This window comes from Onychostruthus taczanowskii, unplaced genomic scaffold, assembly GCF_017590055.1.
Source record: "Onychostruthus taczanowskii isolate IOZ18803 unplaced genomic scaffold, ASM1759005v1 scaffold50, whole genome shotgun sequence".
NCBI classification, from domain to species: domain Eukaryota; kingdom Metazoa; phylum Chordata; class Aves; order Passeriformes; family Passeridae; genus Onychostruthus; species Onychostruthus taczanowskii.
The window spans coordinates 2,017,837-2,036,074 of NW_024502569.1; the positions used below are offsets into that span (position 1 = coordinate 2,017,837).

General features: G+C 37.0%; 1 protein-coding gene across 4 annotated transcripts in view; it reads right to left on the reverse strand.

The window, feature by feature from the left end:
* FRY (FRY microtubule binding protein) overlaps window positions 1-18,238 on the reverse strand; it is a 159,710-nt gene that overhangs the window by 64,697 nt on the left and 76,775 nt on the right. For all 4 annotated transcript variants that reach the window (XM_041416003.1, XM_041416004.1, XM_041416005.1 and 1 more), the window contains exons 18-31: window positions 15,488-15,743; window positions 14,221-14,403; window positions 13,268-13,354; window positions 11,492-11,751; window positions 10,953-11,142; window positions 10,117-10,241; window positions 9,868-9,925; window positions 7,185-7,276; window positions 6,811-6,983; window positions 5,591-5,751; window positions 4,657-4,767; window positions 3,293-3,447; window positions 1,175-1,274; window positions 699-870 (exon numbers count right to left, since the gene is read on the reverse strand). In XM_041416003.1, coding sequence (XP_041271937.1) covers window positions 699-870; window positions 1,175-1,274; window positions 3,293-3,447; window positions 4,657-4,767; window positions 5,591-5,751; window positions 6,811-6,983; window positions 7,185-7,276; window positions 9,868-9,925; window positions 10,117-10,241; window positions 10,953-11,142; window positions 11,492-11,751; window positions 13,268-13,354; window positions 14,221-14,403; window positions 15,488-15,743 — 2,123 coding nt within the window. The remainder of the gene's footprint in view (window positions 1-698; window positions 871-1,174; window positions 1,275-3,292; window positions 3,448-4,656; window positions 4,768-5,590; window positions 5,752-6,810; window positions 6,984-7,184; window positions 7,277-9,867; window positions 9,926-10,116; window positions 10,242-10,952; window positions 11,143-11,491; window positions 11,752-13,267; window positions 13,355-14,220; window positions 14,404-15,487; window positions 15,744-18,238) is intronic.

Sequence of the window (18,238 nt, forward strand, 5' to 3'; positions counted from 1 at the left end):
AGCCAGTAAAAATTCCCACGATTACAGACATTTGCATTCTGTTATTTAAAAACTAGAGTAACACATAAGGTTGATTAAACCAGAAAGATATGTCTCAAAACATCATTGTTCCCAGGAATGGCCTCACAGTGGGCACATTCTGATTGGTGCTCCTGCAGGTCTCATTCTTTAACATTTTTCTCAGTAACCTTGAAAATATGTATTTCTGGTAAAATTTTAAAAAAATGCTGAGACATGCAGATGTGGCAAATAACAAATGATAGAGAACATTCAGAGTAATTTGAATCATTGGTAGAACGGGACACAGGCAGTCAAACTGCCCAAAGTTAAAGTCATGTTTTTATAAAATGAAGAAATACATCCTTACAAGTATGATATTTGTAAATCCATGCATAAAAAGAATCACATGAGAACCCACCATAGTAGAGTTTGTCAATGTCATTTTCCCTCATTCCCACTTGTCATTTCAAAGTTACCCCAAGATCACATAAGTGGCACAGAGTTCCCAAAGAGGGTTTCTGTACTTTGTGTGAGTACCTCTAGGAAATATATATTGGATTCCTAAATCTGATTTGACCTGAACCAGAATAAAAACAGGTCAAGCTAAATTTATAAACAGAGCTGTGCTTCAAAATGGTAGAAGTCTAATATTTGTAAAAAAATGTAAAGGAGATAATAAGTCAAATAAATAAAGGTACCTGAAAAAAGTGGAAGGGTAAGTTCAGGATACATCCTTGCTAGTTCATAGGAAAGAAGGGCAAGTGAGACACTGTAAAGAGGTGGCAATGGACCATGTGTTCCATACAAGATACTTCCTGGTCTTTGCTCAGCTACCTTTTTTGAATAAACAAAAAGCTTTGATTCAAGGATCTATAAAAGACAAAAGGAAAAAAAAAAAAAGGAATGAGACAATAAAAATTTATTGAATCAGGAAATATCAGCATTTGAAGTTTAGCAATCAGAGAATGCTCTATATGTTCCAGAGTATATGCTCCACATATGAGGCACGATAACATTCATTTTTACATACATATTCTTTTAAGCTTTTATAACCAAGACAAAACTAATTGTTTATTTTCAAAACAAAACTAATGTGCAAATAACAGTACTTCGTAAGAAGTTCACCAAAAAAGTCTCCAAGGGCAGGAGGAAAAAATAAGTAGCTGATACGTGCCTGCATAAGTTGCATGGAAATTTCATAAATCTCTCTGTTGGTGTCAGATGCCTTGAACAGCACCAAATTTAAAAGTGTCACGATATCAAAAGGATAGTTCCTAGAAGAATAAACAGAACATTTTTGTGAATGCTGGTGAGGAATGCAGATTATATTCACTCTGATTTACTCTGTAATGTGGTCTCAAGAGAATGTCGTCTTTCTTTTTTTCTCTTCTACCATCAGAATATGGGAAAGGGAACTCTTATGAATACACACTGCTTGATCAAAGGACCATCTGGTGAATGGGAAGAAAGAAAGGATTATTTATAATTACCTTGGACTACTGCTTAGGAATGCACTGAGTTGCCCACAATGAGAAATGGAATACCTGTGTCTATGACTGCCGATTCATTTCAATTTATAGCATAAACTGTTTACAGGACAGGCTGACACCCATGCAAGAAAATGGGGAGCATGAAAATTTCCAGGGATAAAGAATTTTTTAAGCCAAGCTGCAATTAAAACAGTACCTTTGGACACAGGACACTATCTCTGACATGAACATTCTGAGGTATTAGACAATTCTATGAAAATTGTTCTCAAAGAGTAAACATTAAGAACTGCTTCAAATAGTCTGCTGTCTATAAAGTCAACATCAATTGTAAGTTTAAACATATCAAAGTGTTAACTAGAATATTGTTAGAGGAGTAAATCCCACATCATAATATTTGGATTTGCACTAAGTAGGTTTCTGTTTTCTCCTGATGATTTGTAAATGCACTGACTGAATTGTGAACCACCAATTTATCACCCTAGATGTCAGCTACAGTACTCCTGGATGGCTGCAGGATGCTTATTTGGACTTTTTAATATGGCAGACACATGTGTGGCATGGGACATTCTTGGTAATTCCATATACTAGCTGCAAGCCAAGTTCTGTAACTGTCTCTTTACCCTTCCACTGCTTAAAAAGCAAATACAAAAAGAAAAGAAATGAAGGGAAGTGGCTTCTTTGTAAAAAGTTGGATGGACATCATCAACTGCTCCTCATCTTACAGGCAGTTAAACAGTGGTCTCCTGATACATTTTGATAGATGACAGAGGAAAAACTATTAACAGCTTTCGAATATTAATGAAAATTCCCAGATTGCTAGAAAGAGGACTTTCCGTTCAAAATAATAATGAAAATCATACTCTCAATTTTTACTGTAAGAATGGAAAAGATTAATTTTTAGATCAGAGTGGCACAGGTAACACAATTTGAGGAAAAAAGACTGGCTGAAACTGCTACGTTTCTGTGTTCATTAAAATAAAACCCCTGTTAACATAACTGAATTTGCAAACACCAAATTCCATTAATATTTAAGAAAACCTCTATATAATGTAGTCTCTAGTCTCATTGTTCCTGCAAGAGCAAAACAGTTTTGCAGGAAAATGATTAAATTTGTGACTTATTTTGATTTTCCAAATCCCAATTATTTCGCTATTATTTCTCTATGCTGATCAGACATCTTGCCAAATTATTTTTGTGAAGAATAAATTTTCACATTTATTTTAATAAAAAAATTACTGCACTATCTAATTTCTCTATAAATTTTGTCTTTGAAAATAAAAAATGGGTTAGAGTTTTATGAAGGCCTGACACAAAAGAAATATTTGTACTCATTTATTCATGTAGCTTGTGCTTGCTCAGCATTAGCAGTAATGATGACACCAGTTGACAGGAAAGGAACTAAACAAATCAAATGAAAGGTAGTTTAGAAAAAGAACATGACTTTCAAGATAATGACAAGTCAAAATAATGACTTTCAAGTTATTGACATTGAAACCATTTTTCCTTTTGTAAATTAAATTAAAAACCAGATATATGACCTACATTCAAATAAAACTGGTGTAGCTTTTTCTGTATCTTTCTGAGCAAAATAGCATCAAAACTCCCCAGAATTCAAATATACCTATAGTAAGAACATCTACCAAGCACATCACTTTGTTTTCAGAATCGTGAAAATCAAGCTATACAGTCCCAAAAACTGTTTGAGAAGATGTGAGTGCAACCTACAGCTCCTAAGAATACAGTGAGCTGAACCTTCTGTTTTCTTTCCATTTGAAAGTGCAGATTAATAAATTAATTAATACCTGCTTCCACACACAGTTGCAATGGCTTTGAAACACCCAGAGGCAAGCTGGTATGATCCTGTGTAACATCGATCTATAGCCCAGTTGAAGAGATTGATTTGATCAGGATTCAGTTCTAGCAACAGGACTACAACTTCACAGCCAAGCTGGTGAACCTGAGCAAACATCAAAACATGATTGGCGGGGTGAGATATGTTCATTCTCTAAAATTCTCAGAGTGACACAGGCAAAACAGGGTGAAAATGGAAAATTCAAGTACGTGAGAAGAAATCAGAACATTTGTAATTAATTTATTTTAGGAATATCAGAGTTGGAATGTGACTCAGGTTTCAATACTCATCGCTTGAAAAACTGGTATGTACAAAGACTACATGAATTAAATAAATTTTCCAAAATCGGGCACAACAACAAAAAAAGCACAGAATTTTGGGAAAATCTAAGATACTTGATAAGTGTTCTTGGGCAACTTCCTTTTATATCAATTAACTGACTTGTTAACTATTTCTTAATTCATGTGAATTTCACAGAGCGACAAACTTTCATGTTTATCCTTCTTTGACTAACACAGAGGCAAGGCAGACAATGAAAAATACCTTTTACAGGACAGAAAACCTGTATGTTTAATCCAAGTACATCAAGCAATCTAACGACTTTCCCTACAGACTGTGAATCCCTTAATCCTGGTACCACCACTGCTACAAACACATCACAACCAAGGCTTGGACTTCTTGTTCTTTCAGTACAGGGTAGTGCTGGCACACCAAACACCAATGCCTATAAATATTCTGCCACCAAGTATAGGCGACTGCTTGCAGAGACTGCAAATCACTTGCATGTATCTTTATAGCTCTGCTCCTATCAACATTCCAAAATCCCATGTAATTTCTGAAGGATTTTCTCTGCAGCCTATTCATTCTTTCTTTAAATTGTTCAACCTTTTTTTTTTTTTCCTAATCAATTACCATTGCCACAGCTTCTATCCTCTAGCTGCATCACATGCATTTATTTACATTCTGCTATTTACCTTCCCTTAGCAGAATTATGTGTGCTGGTATGAGAGTTTTACGGAGGACAGCCGGACAAAGTGCAAGATACCAAGAGGGAAAGATTATTGTCTCACTCTCTCCATTTGATATAAATCACCAGTCTACTCCTCCTCAATCAAAGAGGCAGTCCAATAAGCTGCAAACACAGAACTATGACTATCTAGGTACAAAGCTGAAGCCCATCTTGACAGAAATGGAAAATGGCAAGAATAATCCATTACACATTCTTTAAGAAGAAAGAAAACACTTTAAAAACTCTTTACTCACTCAGTACAGTGAGTAACTCCCCATCAGTGTGGCATTTTGGTCAGTACTTACACGTAAGTCTTGACAAGCCAGAATGTTATCAAGCCATTTGTAAAGATACCCATCAGGGGAAAGACCAACATTATCAAACACAGGTCCACAGCAGAGTACAGCTGACATGGCCTGGAAACACAAGGAACTTCAGTCACACAAAAAATAACACAATTAACCTTTCAGAATGATTTCAGTCCAGGCTTAACAGGACTGCCACTTGCTTTCTGTTTGGAGGGAGCTATGGTGAAAATGGTAACAGCTAGCTGACTGGTAGAATTCAATAATTATTTTGCTACAGATTTTACTGGATTCCAGATCATCCTCAAAGCATTTTGGGGGGAGTACTATCTTCAAGATAAATTGTGTCATTTTACCCAGTTTTCACAAATCAAGCTACAAAAACAAAAACACTCAGATGTTTCAATAGTACATTACTGCAAAAATTAAAACTGTCTTACAGCAAGTGGTGCAGCTTCTGTAAGTACATAAGCTATTACTCTCCTAGCTTACTCACACAGGGGAGTTGCAACTAGTTTTGCCACAGAAGTACATTATTACTGAGCATGTCTCCAGGCAAGTGTGGGAGGCATTCCTGAGTTGTACATTGGTACAGACTCAGTATCCTGAGGTACTGCATCTGAACTACACCTAATTTCAGAGCCTAAGAGCTCCTTGCTGAATCTGCTAACCCATTAATGAACAGCTAAACAAAATTTCAAAATGCACTATGGTTTTTAAAATAATTAGCCTTGAAAAGTGTCAAGAAAGAAAAAGAAATTAAACTTCAGTGCTATATTCTACAATACCACTGTATATTTACATATGAGCATACAAGTTTGAATCAAGTATGCCAATTCAAATTTTTTTTAAGTAAAAGGAAATAGACCCCACAACAACTTGTATTTTCACTGAAAAATTGCTGTTACTGGTTGGTATAGTGAAACTTTAGTACCTTTAATGCACAATACTGGTATCTTGTAATCTGGTGATTTCTGTCACTGTAACGGTCCAGTGGTGTGAACATAATACTGAAAGGTCCTGCCCACTGACTGAATAAGATGAACAGGTGATGCCTCAAGCTCTGCTGAGGGAAGAGAAATCTCCTGTGGTGAACTAAATGAACAGAAACAGAAGTAGTTGTGATTTGTTAATATTAAATACACATTCATGTGGCACAATGATAACATGATTTTCAAATTTCTACAAAAAGGGAGGGGTTTTTATATGCTCAGCATGCTCCAAAGTATCTGAGCTCCTTTAAAAATTCTAACCAAGTGAGTAAGATATATCTTATATCTAAGAACCTTCAGTTCTGAATTAATGTGCAGTTACACAGACATGTACATCTGACTATAGAAAAGCACTTAAGAATCTAATTATAAAATCAGGGTTTTTCACTGCCTCCTGCATTCATTTCACAGCAAATATTTACTTGGTTTTTCCAATTCTTTAAATTTGAGCATAAACAATACATGTGCCTTACTCTAATACAGTAATAGGTAGGGACAATAAATAAAAGAAACTTGATGGCTCTTTGTTTATGACAAATATATGGTATATATATTTTGAACAGATTAATTACCTGAGCAAATGAAAAAAAAGCCTCAGACCTCACCTTCCAGTAATTACATTCAGGCCTTTAAAGCAGAGGCTTTTTTAATGTTTTTTTGCTAATGTAATTATATTTCTGAAGTGATATTGCAATATATAAAAAGCATGAAATCAACTGGATAAATCTTTGTGATACAATTGGACACAGGTAACATGAGATAATGTCTCAAGACTTTGGGCAAGTTTTTCACTGCATTTAATACTGCACATTGCCTGCACGTACTTGTATTTTTCAAGGCCTGTCTGAGTTTATGAAGAGTCTGGCAATAAAGTCAGATGGGAGAAAATAAGAAGAAGAAATCTGGAGTCCCTGGAGGTCACAGACAATTCTCTGCTAGGCTTTTAAAGAGATGATTCTTAGACATGACCATTACAAGCTTCATCAAGCTTTATTGGTATATTTATTTCAATTTTAGTAGACTTCTGAACACTTTCTTTTTCTACATTCCACTTTACATTCATTATATGAAAATTCACAAGCATTGAAAAAAGCACAGACAAAAAAAAGAAAAAAAATTACTTTTCCAATACTTATATTAAATGCATAATTTAGCTCCATACCTGGAACACACTGAATCAAGTTGGCAATCATTGCACTGAAATGTGCTCTCATATCCTTAAGGATCTCAACTTCTTTATCATTTTCAGCCTCCAAAAGCATGCGAGTCAGATCAACGTACTCTAAGAACAAGGCTCCAAGGGCTAGTGTATCTCTTTCTAAGGCTCCATTTGTGCTAGCATAAAGGAAAGTTGCACATTGATATAGAATAACAGCATTGTTATGTTACAGTTTTCTGCAAAAATGCATGCAAATCTCTCCATATCTGATAGACCACACAATTCTTCAAAGAACATACTGACATAATCTCAGTGTGGCGAACACTGAAAATTGTTTCATGTAAAAAATCAATATTTATGAAGAATGACAGTCTTACCTGTCACTTATAACACCAGCATCAGCAAGGAGTTCAAAAATTCGCAGTAGCTGCAGTCTTAGTAGATCTCGTCGTTCTCGACGTTTCTTGTTCTTAGAATTTAAAATAACAACCATGTTTATATGCACAGTGCACACATTAAAAACTAGTAGCTTCAGAAATGCCAGTATCACAGTGAGATTTAAGAATTCCAGTTCAAGAATATTCTTCACAAAGGAACTCAAGTACTTTTAGATATTGTGCTACATAATTCTGCTTATACATCAACAAGGAACTGAATATGACAATTTTTTGTCTTTGTAAGTGTTCTTGAAAAAAATATTAATGACTGCCTTAATAATTATTGAAAATGTGAAAATGAAATAATGAAATACTGGATAAAAATAACTAATGTTCAGGGTTCCTGTAGCAAAATCCCATGTTATCTTCAGACAACAGGGATATTCATGTTAGTTGAATGTCATCTCGTTTGGGTGCTGGAGACACTTATAGTATATAGAACGTATGTCCACATCTAAGGAAGGTATCTCAGTGATTAGCCATTCCTGAACTTGGCAGTGCTGCAGCACACCATCACTCACATTCAAGTGAGCTCCCAGCAGACACCACTCCAGTCCAGTGCTGGGTGTGCTGACTGCAGGGGTTTTGCCCACAGTAATGTATCCCTCCCACAGAACAGGACTGCACGGCTGCTAACTGGCTCATTGTATCTCTCAGTCTTCTAGAAAGCTGTCCTTTCTGTCTTCTGTCTTTCCTGGAAAGATGTGAATGCAACAAGGCCCATTCTTTGCTGAAAGGTTAAATTCACTAAAGGCTACATTGACTAAATTTACTATCGCCCCTAAGCAAGAAATACATGAGAAGGTAAAAAAGCTGCTGTTGCACTCAAAGAAACAAGAAAAACTCTGAGAAAATGCAGATTTTGCTCTTCAAAACTGAGCAATACTGAGATCAAAGGCTTATCACTTCTAGGACTCTGGCTCTGTCCATGGCCAGCCGTAGATGTGTGTGGGAGAAGAAAATGATACTTTGTCTGGTATTCTGACCCAGAACTGGCAGAACTGCAGCATCCCAGCGAAAGGTTTTATTCCAATAATTATGCCATTTGACTTGCTCAATTCAGAGCCCTGTTTTTCTCCTGCTACACCTTTAAGGCTCCAGGAAGCACATGTAGAGAAAAAGCAGTTTTATTGTAACACAGTATTTACCAGACACAGCTGCCTCCTGCAGTGGTGTCAGAGGTGACCTGGCAAGCTCCGTGCCAGCACCCACAGGGCGGATCTTGTGTAATGTCCATTTTGGTTTATCCCTGCAGCTCTTGGCCATGCTGGGAATTCTCCTCCTAGTCACAGCATATGTTCAAGGACATTGTTTCTGCTGTGTTGGATACCTGCCTCCTGACATGGAGGCCTGCCATGCTCCCCACAGCCACACAGCCCATACAGTCACTCACGGGTTTCCAGGTGGCACTGCTTTGCAGGAAGGTGTCCCATTTATTCATATCAGGAAAAATACAGGAATTAACATCACAATCTCTTGTTTTCGTATTCCTCTACTGACAATTCCATGTGCTAAATTTGCTCTTGCTGCATGCAGTAAACTTTTGAATTCTTTCAGTTCCTTCCTTGAGAGTACACTGGATATGTATGTCTCCAGAAAAGGCTTTTCAAGTCTAAGTTGTCTTAAATGGCACACAGATGAAATGCAGAGGCAAGTGGCTGCACTTAGGTGTATCAATCCACTTCTGCCCAGTATCAAAACCAGTGACCTTCAAATCAGTGACTTCATAGGGATGGAAGCCACGGAGCAGAACTGAGGTGTGAAGCAATGCAGAATGGAAATGATTGTGGATGTTTACCAGACACAGAATTACTAAGAATATTCCATAAGACACCTCAGATTTCTATCTTAGAGCCAGATGGAATGGTCCAAAACTGAGTGAAGGAGGAAAAACTGAGCAGAACTTAAGTCCAGTACTGAAGCTCTCCCTATGGCTTTTCTGTTTAGCTGCACAGACACATCCTGCGATGAAACTGCTTACTGAGGCTACAGATTTTACCACCAGAGGTTTTATAGAACACCGAATTCTCTCCTGTGTGGGTTGGAAGATCTGTTGGGAACCCTTCCAGCATGACTTTCTCTTGCAACTAAAGAGAGTACTATAATGAAGGTGAAAACTCTGATGAATTTGTCAGTTAACGGAACATATTTGGAATGAATCCTGTGCCATGTGATCCAGGATGACCCTGCCTGAGCAGGGAGGTTGGACCACTTCGCTCCTTTCCAGCCATTCCGTGATTCTGTGATTCCATGAAGTTGAAATAGGTGACCCTGCCTGCCCTGAAAATAAAAGCACATCTAGACACTGCTACAAAAGGTGCTTGTAGCCCAGCTGCGTTGAAGTTTTTTTTTTCAGATACTTAAAGTGAATTTTCAATATATGCAAGTTCTGTGTCAGGAGGTTGCATATTGGATGGGAAATCTTTCCTCAGAATGGAATTTAATGAAATTATTTTAAATTATGCAATTAATAAAATTCTTGTTGCAAACAGAATTAATTTGCTAGTTAGTACAAAAGAATATATTTGTATTTCAGACAGAATTACAATTTTAAAAATAATTTTTCATAAAACCAATTTTTCATTAAAAAAAAAAACTAGTACATTTGATTTTTGCAACTAACCTCTGGTCTTCTTTCTAGGGCTTCTTTCATTAGTGGGTGGAGTTCTTCTACTAATTCCCTAAATTAAAAAAACATGAATACTTATAAACAAAATCTAATGTCCTTTGAAAAGCATAAATATTTTATCCAACATATAAAACAAAGCTCTAAAATGCAAATTAAAAATTTAAATATGTATTTAAGTTACAACAAAAATAAAGCACTTGTATTATAGGCAAATAACTGAGAATATGATAAGTGGAGAAGTACCTGAAAACAAGGGAATTTGTTCTTCCAAATCCTAATACAAGTGATTCTGTTATTTCTATGCTTTCAAGTCTCATCAAAGGAACTAGCTGCTTTAGTAAGACTCCAACAGATGGAGTTCCAATAGCCTAAAATATATTAAAATATTGTTGAATTTGTCAGGATATCAATATTCAGTAAACACAATCAATACATATTTTAAAAAACACACTGGAATGATTTTATTATGGATATCAATCCACCAGTCTAACTGGATGTCTGCTACCTGACAATCATCTCAATAATACCTAACAAGGAAATACATCTGGGAAATCTCTTTGTTTTAATACAGATTATTGCAATTAACTTTATTTGTTGCTTCATTAAAATATTCCAGAAACTGCATTTGTGGAGCTACTGCTCCTCTCAGGTTGCTACTACTTCGAAGTGTATTTTATATATTATTGCTTCTGACAGGCATACAATTTGCATTCGCAAATCTGCTTTATTTCCTAATGTTTTAAATTTATGAATTGGAGTGCTCTACAAAGAAAGAAAGGGGATGACAAACTAAAGCTAACTTCAAAACACATGTTCCAACCTTCTATATTTTGAATGCACATCTCCCAGAATGCAAAAAAAAAAAAAAGCAATATATTGAAAATAACATGGCTTTTGTCAAACACTTATCAACACATCATATCATAAAGATTTTTTAATTGTTACTTATGTGTGTTAGGTAGTTTGCTTATATCAAAATATTCCCTGACTGAAATACTTTCATCAGGACAGGATTTTGCACGCAGATACAGGTTAACATTCTCCTGAAGGAATAGTTTCCTTGTAACAGGTTGCATCACCTTATTATCGTAGTTCATGGTTCCATCAGGAGTGGTAGCCATGATCTCTGGCGTTGAAGCACGCAGGTGTCCTGGGCTCATAATACTGGGCTTTGCTACTCCAAAACACAGAATAAGGTAGTTTCTCCACAAAGTGACATAGTTGTCTCCACTGCTTGCTGTACTTGTTTTCTTTGCATTAACAGGAATACTAGAATTTAAAAATTAATTATAATTCTTAAAAAGATCTTCCAGTCTTGATTATAAGTACTAAAGTCTTACTAAAGTATTTTAAAATATTTTAAGAGGGAATAAATCATGCTATGTATCTACCAGCTGCAGTTCAACATGACATGATACACAGAAAAAATCAACAAAGGTAGAAAACAGGAGTTTTCCACCTTACAGGTTACAATTATGAAACTCAAACCTGTGTGGCACCAATTTCTGTCTGGCACCTTGCAGGATGTGGACTGATACTTAAACATGAGACCAAGTAAAGTTTATATTAAAATCACAAAGCCCACACAAAAGAAAGTGAAATGCAGATTGCCACTTACTTTGGATCCACAAGAGGCATTATCAGCTGTAGCCTTGTGAAGGCGTATGGCCAAGCATAGCTGAGTGCTGTAGGACAGTGCTTTGGGAGATTCTCCTGCCTAAGAAAACTGAAAAGGCAGAGAACCCATGGGTCTTTAACGGACTGTGCAAAAATCCAGACATGGGAAGGACTTTTCACATCGTAATGGCTATTTACTAGGACAGCATTCCACTCCACCAGCCACTGCAAATCCACACTGTGTGTTAACGGGATTGTTGTCTATGGAGAGAAAAGATAAATTAACACTCCTTGCTGTGCTAGTTAGAAACCAGGCACAAAGGCAAACACATTTGCTTTGCTTCATTATTAATGAACAGAATGAAAGCACAAAATTCAAACCTTGGCCTCTAAAAACTGCAACACCCAAACCCAGGTGCTGCTATTTCAGACATATTTCCTAATTCCTGTATTATGAAGTCAGAATGTCTCTTTCTTGCTCAGTTTCTGTTTCCAGATGCACAGGGGCCCAACCTCCCCACCACTTAAATGTCCCCTTCTGTGCTGGTTTTGGCTGGGGTAGAGTTTATTTTCTTCACAGTGACTGGTATGGGGCTGTGTTTTGATTTGTGCTGAACACAGGGTTGATAATACAGAGATGTTTTTGTTATTGCTGAGCAGGACATGCACAGAGCCAAGGCCTTTTCTGCTTCTTGTACTGCCACACTGGTGAGGATGATGGGGATCTTGGGAGGCTGGGAGGAGACACAGCCAGGGCAGGTGACCCCACCTGACCAAAGGGAGATTCCAGACCGTGTGACATCATGCTCAGTGTATAAAGTGGGGAAGAAGAAGGAAGAGTGAAGTTTGGAATAAAGATATTTGCTTTCCCAAGTTACTGCTATATGTGATGGGGCCCTGCTCTCCTGGAGATGGCCAAACACCTGCCTGCCCATGGGAACTGGTGAATTAATTCCTTGTTTTGCTTTGATTGTGTGCATGGCTTTTGCTTTCCCAGTTAAACTGTCTGTATCTCAACCCACGAGTTCTCCAGCTTTTACCCTTTGGATTCTCTCCCTGATCCCACTGGGAGAAAGTGAGTGAGCATTGAGGCTTGACTACTGGCTGGGGTTACTTTCTTAAGCACACAACATGTGGCCCAAATCCACAGGCCTGGAAAGGGCACTCAATGTGGACAGGACCATTTGTTGCTTTAAACTTAATCAGGATGAAAAGTGCCCCAAACTGATTGCTCCTACCCTCTGGAAAAGGGTCTTTCACTAATCATCTAGAACAGCATGCAAAATCAGTTGTCTTATGTATCAGTTCTTCTTCTGACACTTTTTTATTTAAAATGCTCAATTTCTGCTTCCTCTGATGCATGTCAGGCAAATCAGACCCCTGAGAGAGCAAAAGGAGAGATTCACCCCTGCTGTGAATTACTCTGGAGCTTATGCTCAGGTGTGCAGGCAGGGCCACTTTCTGAGGACACGAGAGAGCTAAAGCTGATTCCCTTTCAAACAGATGACAGCGGCGAGTGCCTCCAGCATTAGGTGGTGCTAGCGATAAGACTTTCTCAACTGTTCTTTTTGCTGTATGCAGTATCTTCCATATCCACAGTGCAATTACTATCATGGAACAGATTGTCTGGGACATAGTGGAGCCTTGGAGCTCTTGGGTAGATGGCTGGAGTCATAAAGCTGTATGATTTCTTTGATTTTTAGCAGTATTATTTTTAGCATTTCATGTCTAATATTTGTTATGCAAACACAAGCAGTAAGAGTAAAGTAATACTTACTGAATCTGAAACAGTCACATGAATAAAGCTTTCAAGAATGGAAGAACTCAACTGATCCATTACATCAATCATAGGTCTGTCATCATCCTGAATAACACAGAGAATACAAGTTTACTGCTCTCCTGACCAAATTATGTTTCTTGGATGTGCAACAGAAACATCTAGAAATTATGACACGAATCTGAAGTAGCTAAAAATATTCATTGTTAACGATGGGTACATTTTGTCTTTTTCAAATTAATCTCAGAGCTAAGTCCAAGCTGTGGTTTGAAATGAAGTTAATTTGTGGCTATAGCTCACTGCTTAGAGAACAAAAGCACATATCAGAAAATCCCAAATGACTTTGGATAGCTAGTATCAAAAGACTGAAAAGTTAGCTTACTGTTTATTGAAGCATTCCTTTGCCATGAAAACACGTATTTGTGTTCTTAGGCATTTAGATGGCTCACTGAGCTGTGACCGCCAGTACACAACATGACTCTCCATATTTCTGTATCCATAAAAAAAGACTTAGAGGTCTTTACTACAGAAGGAAAATGTATGTGAATGATATTAAAGGTGTCTTATGCTGTGGGTTTTTCACCCACAATGATATGCTACAGGAATGGGTTTCACTTCCAATATAAATTTATAGCCTTGACAATACAAAAATGACCCATGCAGTAGGAAAGGTTTTAAAGCGTATTTTACATTCACATCATTCCAAGAGAAAATAGAAGTTCCTGTACATTTCCCTTCAAATTGTTATACAGGGCATTTGCCATTCATGTTACATTGTTGAGTCCATAGAAAGGTTTGCAGTGTTAAGGCAAATAGAAACAGTAAGCTGAGATCTAATGCTTTTTTATAAACTAAGTGCATACCTGCTACACTGCAGCAATTACTGTAAAATCAGTTTTGAGCTTTATCTTTGGGAAATTTTAACTCAAAGTTCCAGAAGAGAAAAATCCTACCTCTGCCTGGCCAAGGGCCAAGAATAAAGAACGGATTTCTCGGAGGATTAGAACAGCCAGTTTCCGCGTCGCAACCTGGAAACTACACAGCAGAACCAGTGCGAATCCTTCGACTGCGTGCAGGACGTTGGAATAGGGGCTCCTTTCAGACTGCATCCTGTGGCTGGATCCATTTGGTATCAGCTGTAGAACAGTGAAAAAGGGGGAAAATGGAGAGGTGGTGTTTGCAAGTCAGGTCTCCAAGAAATGTTTTATTAACTAGGACATATAAAGAATCAAAATGCAGAGGCCATGTAGATGCTGGAGTGGGAAATTTGACATATTATCTCAATCAAATTTTGTTGCTTTTTTGTTCCACAAAAGCAATGTATGAGCAGAGTCCTTTGAAAAAATCTTTTCCTCTGATTGTCAATAAATCTACCCACTTTTTTCCACCCGCCACTAATAAAATGAATGAATGAGTCAGTCAGACAGTGAACACCACACTTTTTCTACTCCAGATAGCATGTCCTCAAGTCCTTCTTTGGTCTTGTAGCAGCCAGCACCTTAGGTAGGTGGCCTCTAGATCCCAACCCCACCACTAAAGTGTAACAATATGTAATGAAAAGTATGTGAGGACTCTCTTTTCTACATTTGTATGTACTCCCCTTATTACCTATTCATTAATGGTCCTCTATGATATAAAATACACATCTTGTTTGCCCAAAGGAAAACATACTCAGTGTGATTAGTTTAGGAAATAAGAAGCTTAAAAATAATTTCTCATATGAAAATATCTGTGGGACAGTGCAGATGGGAGAAGCAGGAGAAAAGCTGTTCAGTTCCCAGAAATGTTTGTAACACATGGAGACAGCAGGCTACGGTAACAATCAGGTTCTTTAATGTTTCTGAATCAACCAAGGGAAAAGAAGATCCACTTCACTCTTCACAGCATTCCCACTAGCATTATCAATCTGTTTCAGCCCTGGGAAAATGTCCTTCTGCCACATCTACATACACATATTTCCCTTTATATGCTTTTGTTGATGTGCATATTTTAGTTTGACATGCATTCTCTTATGTTGCTCAACAACAACATCTGCTGTATTACACAAGGACATGGCTGTCCTCAAAAGACACGTGAACTAATTACCTAAAAAAAATTTTGCATAGTGAATTCTTCTCAGGTGAGTAAATACAAAACACACAAACCACAGCTGTATCAAGGAACATAATTTTTCCTTTCAATTAGTAAAAATGTTAGAACACAGATCTCTTGATTCCATACCTCTGCAGATCTGGTTTTGGCCTGCTCAGAAGCTTTTCCTGGAGTGTGTATTACAAGCTTCCATTGCGTAAGCAATTGTAGCAGCAACTTCAGGGAAGTATCAAGAAGGGTATGATGCATATCATTCACTTCACGTAGCAGAAAATTAGTGAAACCAAAGAGTACATCCTCCCGCCAGTCAACAAAGTCAACAAGTAGGCCCTGGAGAGAATTCTGTGCAATGTGTCGAAGTTCATCATCCATATGGATGGACAGCCTGTAAGTAAAAGTAAATGTCAGATAACAAAAGATATGAGGAATGTTTATCACTACATGAAAGCGGTGAAAATTCCCACTGACAATGGTGGATGATGCTATCATGGTTTCATTACTGCTGACCGCAATAAACATCCTTGACCTGTTTTCTATATTGCAATTCTTGCAACATCTGAAGATATTCATGGATCAAAAAGAAGTGTGCTGCCCTCCTAAAACAGGGTATCTCTAAAGTACATAATCAGGCAACTTTTCTCAAACTAAGTATATTTTTTATTTACTCAAAACTCAATAACTTCCATGTAGGTATGATAATAAAAGGCTTACAAATAAATACATAATTTCATAATTCATGTATTTATTTTTTAACATTAAATATAAAAATAAAAGAATCAAGTCAGCTAACAGTTAAAACAAATCTTTAGCCAAGATGCAAATCACAATTAATGAAAGCAAATCTTCAAAAGAATTAAAATGAGGCATTTGAATTAAAAACTGCTTTATGTTTTAAATAACTTAGGATGAGGAAATGCAGAAAACAGCCTCAAGACTTTCTATACTTTTAGAAACACACTGAACACCCTCAAAGTCCTTCTGAAAGATAGTGACATTTTCAGATCTCATTTCAAAATTTTATTTTCTTCTTTATTTGCATCATGTTGAAGTCCTTCTCAACATAAAAAAAAATATTTATACTTTCTTTTGACACAGAAATCATCAAACCACTTCTGTGTCAGAAGTTGGCAGAATAAAGTAAATTCAGATGAGTGTGTTCTGTAATTTTTGGTTCATTGCCTTTATGATGCATTTTGTTTTAATTACCCATGAGACTGTAATTTTCTGTAGTGTGTTAGAACTCATTTTCAAAGTATTTTATCTACATTTAATCTACACAGTTGAAAAGGAGGACTCATTATAATGAAATGGACAGAAAGCTAGGAGGAAAAAAAATCCCAAAATAGCAAATGGAGTGGAAACAAAGTCCATTCAGTTGGAAGCGTATGATGAGATGTGGTTCATGAAAAATCTGGTTCATTATAGCTGCCTAATTTGGAGGCAGGGGACATTCTATTTAAGCGAAAAGAAAACAACTGCCATGAAAATTCACCCCTGGTGAGTATGACGCCAAAAATAACTGTTATGCTTTAACAAGCATGTGACTTTGTATATATATTTAGAAACACAGTATTTTGTCGTGCTAAGAAATGATCATTTTTTGTCTCCCTTTCGGAATGCCAAAAAAAGATAAACAAGCAAAACCTTTTGACACCACAATAAAGTCACCCATGAAATGACATTCACAATGACACAAAGCAATAACAGAGAAGAGGATACAAAAGACATCTCCTAAGCCCAAGTTACTGCCCAGTGGCACTACCTAATGAAATGAAATTTAAATTGAGCATAAGAATGCATCAACATATTACCATTGTAGGACAGGCAGCACAGGAAGCAAGCACAAGTTTGTTTGCACTTGAGTCAGTTAAATTTAAGAGCTGCTCGAGAATTTGTAATGAATGGTTGCAGTGGGCAGTGAAAGAGTAAAAGGTACAGTATATACTCGTCATCTGCTTCATGGTTTATAATTTGAATGCAGCTGTCCTGAAAAAAAAAGTCTAGCTGCTGCCTCAGAGACTCCTTCTGAAAACCACCAAAAGACAGACTTGTGAGCATGAAAAACTCAAACCAAACTGTGAATACAAGAACCAATTAACTCAAAGACGCAACTTTATCTCTTGTGAAAAGAAAATATTTAACAGCTTTCCATCTCAACAGCACAGGCCCACAGAAATCCTGGCAGAACAGCTTCTAGGGCTCTTTCAAAAAACAGGAAAACAGGCAGAAACTGAAATCTTACCTCTTCTTAGTTTCTTATCCCTGTATTGAGTCTACTTTCTGAACCAGTATGCACAATATTGTAATGCAGAGTTCTGTAGAACTGCAGATGCTTACCTTCTGGGTCTACACTTTTAAAACTGGGAGAAGTAGTCAGTCTGATCTCAAATAAACATGGGACAGTATACAGAATGTAGAAAAAACTCTGGTTCTGGGGCATTCTGGTGATTTACATGAAGTCTTGGTCAGGTATTAATTCTTTAAACAGTTTATTACTTTCTTCCCTGAAGGTATATTTTTGAAGACATTTTTCAGTTCATGCTGTCCTAGGCTAAACAGACCTAATTTTTTCAATTCACTTATCTTTTTTCCCCTTGTTCTCTGGTCAGTCTCTTCTTCAACTACAATGCCCGAGCTTGCGTGCTGTTCTCCAAATCAGGCACCTTTGATATTGATTAGACCAGAAGAAATTTTTGAAAACCTTCTAGACTATACATGTGAATAAGGTTTGTCTTTTCATAGGAGCATCACTTCTTTGCATCTGTTCAGTCTGTGATCTGCTTTGCAATACTGAGACCCTAGCCAGTTGTTTCAACACCACTCTGTATGTCTTCTGAACCATAAACTGTTTGTTAATTGCTTTCCAACCTATTATGTACC